Source organism: Orycteropus afer, unplaced genomic scaffold (genome assembly GCF_000298275.1).
Source record: "Orycteropus afer afer isolate SDZICR_OR568_19922 unplaced genomic scaffold, OryAfe1.0 scaffold00048, whole genome shotgun sequence".
Lineage (NCBI taxonomy): Eukaryota > Metazoa > Chordata > Mammalia > Tubulidentata > Orycteropodidae > Orycteropus > Orycteropus afer.
This window is the reverse complement of record NW_006921635.1, coordinates 6,458,481-6,467,036: the sequence shown is the minus strand read 5'-3', so window position 1 is coordinate 6,467,036 and position 8,556 is coordinate 6,458,481. Positions and strand designations below refer to the sequence as shown.

Here is an 8,556-nt window from a genome sequence, read left to right as displayed (position 1 = left end):
TGGTTTTAGTTCTGCCACAAAGTGTCCAGAGGCACGCCATCTGGCCAGTAAGCCTTGCCCGGAATGTTCAGCTCTCTTCCTCGGTGGGCCTGGGAGCCCACTGCACCGTCTCCTGCAGGTCTCTTGTTCTGCTGCCTTTGCTGCCACCATTTCTCGGTTGCTGCTTTGTGCCACCTCTCAACGTGTTACAGCGCTCTCTCTCTCTGCCTCCTGGATCTAGGAGTTCTCAGTGCAGGGATCCTGGGTCCCAGCTCTTCTTTCTTGGTAGTAGCAAGATTCCCCACTTCCTGCTTCTGGAATGACTCATTTTAAGCCTAGCAGAATGGCAAAACTAACCAATCCCCTTGTTGGGGTTTCATATACCTTATTTGCCTGGTCCCACTCCCACAAGGGTGCAATGAACCTTATTTACATTACTGGCAACCTATCCTGTTCCCACAAGCACCTCATCTGCATAGTCCCACCCAGTCATTTGATGAGAGTTACAAAGACTATGGCTAAAGGGACCATATCAAGTAATTCATTGCACCTCAAAGACAGAGTAGAATTGCCCCTTAGGGGTTCCAAGGCTGTAATCTTTACAGAAGCAGACTGCCCACATCTTTCACCTGCAGAATGGCTGGTAGGTTCAAACTGTTGACCTTTCAGTTAACAGCCAAGTGCTTAACTACTGTGCCACTAGGCCTCCTTCTTTGTAAAGCCTACAGTCAAGAAAATTCTATGGGGTAGCTTTATGCTCACACATGGGGTCACTAGGAGTCAAAATCAACTCAACAGCACCCCGACAACCACCTAGGTTGTTGCAAAGATTAAATGAGATAAAGGTACATTGCACAGTTCTAGGCACATAGCATTCAATACTAGCTCTTATTATACATGGTGGTAAAAGTATTAGCAGAATACTTAGTATTGTCAGTGCTTTTGTGAATTTTTAAAAATCTCCCCAAGAACTCCATGAGCTAAGTACTACTGCTATCCTCACGTTAGAAATGAAGAAGCTGAGTACAAAGTGGTCAGTAAATGCTTGTGGAAGGGATAAACAGCCACGACTCGGTATCTTTTGCATTTATTGTTCCAATTGCCATTTTAATTTACCAAACTTGTATTTGTTTATCCAAATCCAACCCAAAAACCAATTCTCCAAAACTTTACTAAATTTCCCAGGAGGGAAAACTTGTTTTTCTATTTGCTTTTCCTTTAATTGTGTATCCTTCCAGAGCAAGGAATATCTTTTACTCTTTTTCAGTCCTAAATTCTCTGACTCTCCACCGCTGAGCATTGTCTATAGTCTGATTAGGAGAGAGAGCATTAAATCAACTGTGGAGAAAATATCCATGGAAGGTTTCCAACTAACCTTTTTCATAGGAAAGACTTCAATGTATTTGAGGGTTCTGCATCTATCTCTTGTTACACTAAAAAACAGTAGCTGTTTTCTAATGTCTTTGGTAGGAAAATAGAAAGTTATCAACTTGATTTCAGTCCCCAGAGGTACTCTGTTGGGAGCACTGGTGGTTCAGAGGTAGGATTATTGTTTTCTACACAGGAGACAAGGGTTCAAATCCAGGCCAATGCACTTCTTGCACAGCCGTCTGCCAGTGGGGGCTTGTGTGTTGCCAGGATGCTGAAGAGGCTTCTCCAGTACTTCCAGACTAAGATGGACTAGGAAGAAAGGCCTGGAAATCTACTTCTGAAAATTACCCAATGAAAACCCTATGGGTCACTGTGGTCTGATCTGCAAGCTATCATGGGATGGCTCAGGCCTGGGCTGCACTTCGTTCTATTGTGCACGAGTTGCCATGAAGTGAGGCTTGTCATTAATTACTGCAGTCACCAGCAGCTAAAAACAAGGTAAAACGCTTTAAGGTAAAATACTCTTCCTATCCGCCCTCCCACCAACCCCCCCCCACCCCCTCGTCTACCTTCAAAGGAGGAAAAACTACATTTCCCATCATGCTACATATCCGGAAGGAAGTACGAATGACACCTTCCCGTGATTCCTTATAGACCGGAAGCTGGGAACTTAGTTCTCTTTCCCATCTTGCAAGGTAAGAATGGTGGCGTTCTTCTGGAAGACTTCATTTCAGGACCTCAATCCTTTGTCATCCGCACCAGGAGGGCATCGAGTTGACACCTGAAAGGGATGGACATGCTCAAAGCCAACTAAGAGGCCTCCCAGAAGTTTCATTTCTTTCACTTGTGTTTGTGGCGGAGCACGAAGCGATGAAATGGAATTAGGCGGAGGATGCGGCGGTTCGGCACCCTCCTTGGCTAGCAGCACGGGGCCCCTGCGGGGATTGGTAGTGGCCAGGTGGCGCCGGAGGGGCGCGGCCGAGGGTTCGCGCTCTCCGGAATCCTGGGCCGGGATTCCGGAAGACGTCGCTGCTCTTGTCTGGGCCACGTTGGGTTTTGGGGCTGAGGCCAAATGCCGCTTTTCCGAGTTGCCCATGCCGACGGCCGGAAGTCCATTCTTGGGCTTGGCGTGTATTCTTGGTGGTGGTTTTAGTGTGGGTCGGTTTTGGGCTAATTCTGTATATATCCTTGTCTCCTACATTGAGTTTCTTGAATGACAGTAGTCTTAAAGGTTAAGAGCAGAGGCCCTAAAAGCAGATGGTTTCACGTTCCTGGTTCGTTGTTTATTAATTGTGTAGCTTTGTTGAAAGTCTCTGTGGCTAAGTTTTCTAACTTGCAAAATGGGAATAGTGGTGTAGAAGGCTGGCGAGGAGCTCTGGTAGTATAGTGCCTAAGGCACTTGACTGCTAACCAGAAGGCTGGCGGTTCAAACCCACCAGCCACCCCTCGGAAGGAAGACTGAGCAATCTATTTCCGTAGTGATAGTGCCTCGGAACCCCAAGGAGGGGTCTCTGTGAATCAGAGACAACTCGACGGCACATAACAACAGTGGTGTAGAGACTGTTGGGGGGTCAGCCATAATACGAGAGTGGAGTGGAACCGTGGGGCTTGAGATGAAATGGATGTTGGTTCATTGAAGGAGGGAGGAAGGACTTGTGGTCTGGGAAGCCCTCAGTGTGCAGTGTAAGTATTGTCTGGTTCAGGGATGGTCAGTGAAATGCCCTTTTCCCCCCCAATGTTGGTAGATGGCGGGTGAAAAGCCTGAGAAGCCGGATACCAAGGAGAAGAAGCCTGAAGCCAAGAAAGCAGCTGCCAGTGACAGAGCTAAGAAGGGTAGCCCCAAGGGCAGAAAGCCCAAGAAAGGGAAGCCCCACTGCAGCCGGAATCCGGTCCTGGTCAGAGGCATTGGCCGATACTCCCGGTCGGCCATGTACTCCAGAAAGGCCATGTACAAGAGGAAGTACTCCGCCGCTAAGTCCAGGGTAAGGGAGGCAGGGGAGCCGCTCACTGTTGTCTTAAATGTTGTGCCTGCCTCATGACTTTTTGATCCCTGTTGTAGGTTGAAAAGAAGAAGAAGGAGAAGGTTCTTGCTACTGTCACAAAACCAGTTGGTGGTGACAAGAATGGTGGTACCCGAGTGGTTAAACTTCGCAAAATGGTAAGGTTTGGAGGAGACTGAGTTGGATGTGTTTAGCTTAAGCTGGAACGTTCTGAAGGATTTTGTAATATCCTGGGGCTTAGATGTCGAGGTTTATTAGAGAGAGTTCGTCTGAGATGATGGGGTCTGGGTTTGCAACTTGCCTCTACTGTGCTGAGTCCTTGATCTTAGTAAGTTAAGTTACTTTTTTGTGCTGCTTTTTCCTTGTGAAGGGAGGAATGGGGGGAGTGCGGAGCTGGGTGTGTTGCTGAGAACAGGATCTGGGAAAGCTTCCTTTGTTGTCAGTCTGTGAGCTGGTGTTTTTTTTTTTTTGGTAAATAAATGAGACATAAGTGACAAGACTAAAATATACCTAGTCCGACATTTTGCGTTTGTAATGATAGTAATTTTTTTTTAAAAAAAAATCTATCTATTTACCTGTTTTGTGCCTTAACAGTGTAGGTCTGGCAGTAATGAATGCTACTGTCCCTGACTGGTGGGCCCCGTGTGCATGTAGTAAGGAGTGCGGGTTGCCTAGTATTTCACTCCCTGGAAGGGGAGTGGGACCAGCAGGGATGGGATGCTTCCCGGCGGGTCCTGGGTGCTCACGAGGACTGAGGATGAGCCACCAGCAGCAGGTGTCATGAGGGCTGCCAGAGACAGAACAGGCTGTGGTCAGAAGGAACCCTGAGATGGGGCGTTTGGGTGCCCAGAGCTTTCTGACCCCGTGTCAGCTGACTGGCACCTGTGCAGCCCCTTAAGATTCCTCAGTGCCCCCTCCTGGGTGGGGGTGGGACAGGTGAGTGACCTGCAGCAGCTGCTGCAGTTTAAGGTCAAGGATGGAGGCTGAGGGCCACCCTGGCTCTGGAAGATCATCACCTTGTTAGAGGTGATTCAGATGTCACCTATACGTGACAGTGGGGGAGGGGAGGCTGCTATGACAGGTGACCTCACAGGCCTGGCAGTATGTTCACAGTGCAGGGGAGAGGATGAGGTGATATGGTCATCTTCAATTTTCACATAACTACCTGGTCTTTGGAACCTAACAAAGTCTGTAAGTGAGGCGTGGGTGTAGTTGGAAATGATTGTTTTTATTTAAATTGGGACCCACGCTGTGCCTCCTTTTTCATATTATGCGAAACATGGTAAGTTGCGTGTTTTTCTGAAGGACTATGTTTTAGCGGCCTAGAAAAGCTTGGGACAGCTGCCCCGTGACACGTGTGAAGATAGCTTGCATACCTCTAAGGTTTTGTTAGCTCTGAGTTGGAGAGGAGTCTGGTGCAACCCTTTTCCAGCTTCGCTTGAACACAGCTCCTCCGTTAGATGATTCCATCCTCAATCTGCTCAGCGGATACAGAGGCATAGCTTGGCCCTTCCCAAATTTAAAAACATACGGGAGACAAAAATGCAACACTGAATAAGTTCACATAGGGCTGTAGCCAAGGTTTAACTGACAGAGGTTGGGCTCCGCTTTGTGCTGAAGGAAGGGCTTGTTTTACTCAGTTGGCTCTGTGGCTCTCTCCAGCCCAGGTATTACCCTACTGAGGACGTGCCTCGGAAGCTGTTGAGCCATGGCAAAAAACCCTTCAGTCAGCATGTGAGGAGACTGCGGGCCAGCATCACGCCTGGCACCGTTCTCATCATCCTCACCGGACGCCACAGAGGCAAGGTGAGCGGGGCCCTCGGCTCACAGAGCTCGCTCCCACTGCCTGCCAGGCTGCGTCGTGATGTGCTTGTGCTCCGGAAGGATTCCTGTATTCCCGTGTTGCCTGTGTCTACCTTGTGTTTGGGGGATTTGGTTTTTGTCTTAAGGGGGAGATGACCCTTAACCTGATATTAACAGTCTATCTAGTCCCTTCAGAGCAGACAGTTAGTGTAGAAATGTATCATACTCCTCACCTAGTGTAAGCATTTTCCTGTTAACATGTAACATGTTTAACCCATGAGATACAGTAACTCATTTCGCCTTCCCTGCTATTCATTGGTTGTACCACTTGTTAGAGGTGATTCAAATGCCTTTCTAGCAAAAGAAGTTTCTACATCTGAGTTATGTTGAGGTAATGAAATTAACCGAGTTAAAGGATATTATTATTAATTTATTGTTATTAAAGTAATACCTGCTCATTAAAAAAGAAAAAAACTCAAATGCTGTTTTATGCAGCAGTAAGGAAATGAAAGGATTTTTTTGGGGGGGCAGATCTGTTGCAGAAGACCCCTTAATTGTGTTAACAGAGGGAAGGTGTCACTGGTATCCTGGGGTGACCCCTGTTGCTGATTCAGTACGCCTACTTTCTGGAGCCACAGAACTTAAGCATACATAGACAGTTCTTGGCACATTTAGGCACGTGGGGTTTGATGGATTCAAAAGTCAGTTTCTGGTTGTAGGTACCCAGGCCCATCTAGCGTTTCTGTTTAACTTACAGAGAGTGGTTTTCCTGAAGCAGCTGGACAGTGGCTTGCTACTTGTGACTGGTAAGGGCATCTTTGGCTTTTATATTTTCTCCAGCTCACATTTTAAAAGGCTTGGTGTGCACACATTTGCTCCCACCTCAGTGGAATGTCCTCAGAGCCAGGAGCCTGGGCTCTGTTCCACTGCCTGTGCTGCACTTGGAAGGGTTAAATGGAGGCGGATACTTAGATCAGTGTGTGCACGTGTCACCCTTCGCTGTCCCCTGAAGTATGGAGGCATGCATCCTGCGCTGGCATTTGGCGGTAGGGTATGTGCCTGGGTTACCCGTCCGGGACTGTGGGTCCTGAACCCCCTGTGGAGTGACTGCTCTTTCCCAGCCTGGGACAGACTGGGCTCTTGGGAAATTCTCGATGCTGGCCATAGAGAGAGCAGTCTGGAATTTCTTTAAATCTGCCACAGAAGGACAAATCCACCTCCCCGGGTTTCTCCCATCTGTCAGCTTGGTGCCTGTTCAGTCAGTCCTTAAACAGTTGTTTCCCATGTCCCTCGCCAATTTGTTTTTCCTTAGGACCCCTGTCTCTCAACCGAGTTCCTCTGCGTAGAACACACCAGAAATTTGTCATCGCCACCTCCACCAAAGTTGACATCAGCGGCGTGAAGATCCCCAAGCATCTCACGGACACATACTTCAAGAAGAAGCAGCTGCGGAAGCCCAGACACCAGGAAGGCGAGATTTTCGACACAGAGAAGGAGGTGTGACTCTGCTTCCGGCGCCTTAAGCCAGGAGCTGCAAGCAACGGGGTTAGGCGTTGTTGAACAGGAGGACCGGCGGGAGGGAGCTGGCACATACTCGGTGTTTTTCTAGTCTCCTCAACTCAGTAACTTGTGATGGCGTCTGGGCCCTTCTGCAGGAAGCCTGAGGTTTGGGTGGAACCTTCAGGGATTACTGCTACTGTTCTATCAGGAATGTGCCCTAATTTATCCTGGGTGTTCATTGAAGTAGACAGAAGGTTAAGAACTAGTAGTTTTATTACATAAGAAATGGGTAATATTTTACAGCCTTCAAATGGAGTGATCACAGCGCCTGTAATGGCCTCATTGATATTCCTGCATATGAGGACTTATGAGAGGGTAGAGGGTCCCTTCGTTGAAGGGCACTTGGTGCTTGTGGCATGTTGATTAATACTAAATTTTCTGTTTCTTTAGAAATACGAGATCACAGAGCAGCGCAAGGTTGACCAGAAAGCTGTGGACTCACAAATTTTGCCCAAAATCAAAGCCATCCCCCAGCTCCAAGGCTACCTGCGTTCTCTGTTTGCACTCACCAATGGGATTTACCCTCACAAATTGGTGTTCTAGGTCTCTTGCAAAGAATCTAATTAAATAACTAATAGTTTAACTTGAATCTTCTGTTTTTTCTTTGGGTAAATGTTTACCTGAGTGGTGTCAGACCCAGCGGGTTGATGGGATTTTTGCCTCTAGAGAAAGGAAGGGGAATGGTACTTAGGGCTTGAGTGGCCAGGGGGAGTCCTTTTGTTAGCCGTTTGAACCCCGGGGTCAACCTTGACTCTGCCACTGGCATCAGCGTTCTTTGGCTGGCTTCTGCTTGACTTTTCACCTGCCATCTCTGTCTCCCTGTGTAAAATAGTGGCACTTCACCAACTCACTTGACAAGGCAGTGCTGAACCACACACCTGGATGGGAAACTGCAGGTCACAAACCCATCTCTCCCTAACATCAGTTTCTCTCCCCCTTTGGCTTTTCTGTAGTAACTGTCATTTGCTTGTTTAAAACCAAATCCACAGCTGTCGAGTCAATTCTGACTCAGCGACCCCCACTGGGTTTCTGAGGCAGTAAATCTTTACAGAACTAGATTTGCCCAGTCTTGCTTCCATGGTGTGGCTCGTGGTTTGAACCACCAACCTTCTGGTTAGCAGTTAGATGCGTTAGGCACTATGCCCCCAGAGTGCCTCCTCCATTTGCTTCATTAAGCAGATAAATGTGACTAATATTTTTTAACCTCCACTTTTTTTTTTTTTTTACAAAAAACTTAATACATAACTAAATATGTTTTGGGCATTCTATGGAAAGGGTCCTTTTTCTTAGAACCTCATAGTTCTGTGAATGTCTCCATCCCTGTCGCTTGCAATTGTACGTGATGTTGCAGTGAGTAACCTGGAGCATATGTTCTGTAGCTGTGCGAGTGTCTAAGGAGTTGATGGTTGCTGTGTTAGAGGGTGTATACGTTCTGACTAACTGGCGCGGAAGGGGCTGTGCACAAGAATGCCTGTTTACCCCCAGACCTGCTGAATGGTACATCCTAAAACTTGGGCCTATGCTAACACAGCCTATGAATAGGACTAAGTTAGGCTTACTTGTATTAACTCGCGTGCTGAAGTGCATGAATTTTGTTCCATAAACCACTTACACCAGTGGGGACTCTGATGACTAAAGCCACCATAAACATAACATACAAGGTTTTGTTTAAAGGAATGTTTTCATTTGTCTTAGGTATAGGAGTGTGATGGTGGGTGATAAGTGCATGCTTAGTTTCACCAGAAACCACGTCACTGCCATTTTGCATTCTCTCCAGAGTTTGAGTTATTCCATATTTTTGTCAGCACTTAGTGTTGTGGTTTTTTTTAATTGCAATTTGAGT

General features: G+C 47.3%; 1 protein-coding gene across 1 annotated transcript; it reads left to right on the top strand.

Annotated features, from left to right (window-relative positions):
* The first annotated feature begins 3,095 nt into the window (after window positions 1–3,095).
* On the top strand, window positions 3,096–7,256 carry RPL6 (ribosomal protein L6). Its single transcript, XM_007938181.2, has 6 exons — window positions 3,096–3,332; window positions 3,410–3,508; window positions 5,013–5,156; window positions 5,911–5,959; window positions 6,466–6,650; window positions 7,104–7,256. Exons 1-6 carry the CDS (start codon window positions 3,096–3,098, stop codon window positions 7,254–7,256), a joined length of 867 nt encoding a protein of 288 aa, XP_007936372.1.
* Window positions 7,257–8,556: the final 1,300 nt, after the last annotated feature.

Coding starts and splice junctions, on each gene's coding strand:
- RPL6 (XM_007938181.2), top strand. CDS start 3,096: ATGGCGGGTGAAAAGCCTGAGAAGCCGGATACCAAGGAGAAGAAGCCT. Junction 5,157..5,910: donor CCGGACGCCACAGAGGCAAG/GTGAGCGGGGCC, acceptor TTTAACTTACAG/AGAGTGGTTTTCCTGAAGCA. Junction 6,651..7,103: donor TTTTCGACACAGAGAAGGAG/GTGTGACTCTGC, acceptor CTGTTTCTTTAG/AAATACGAGATCACAGAGCA.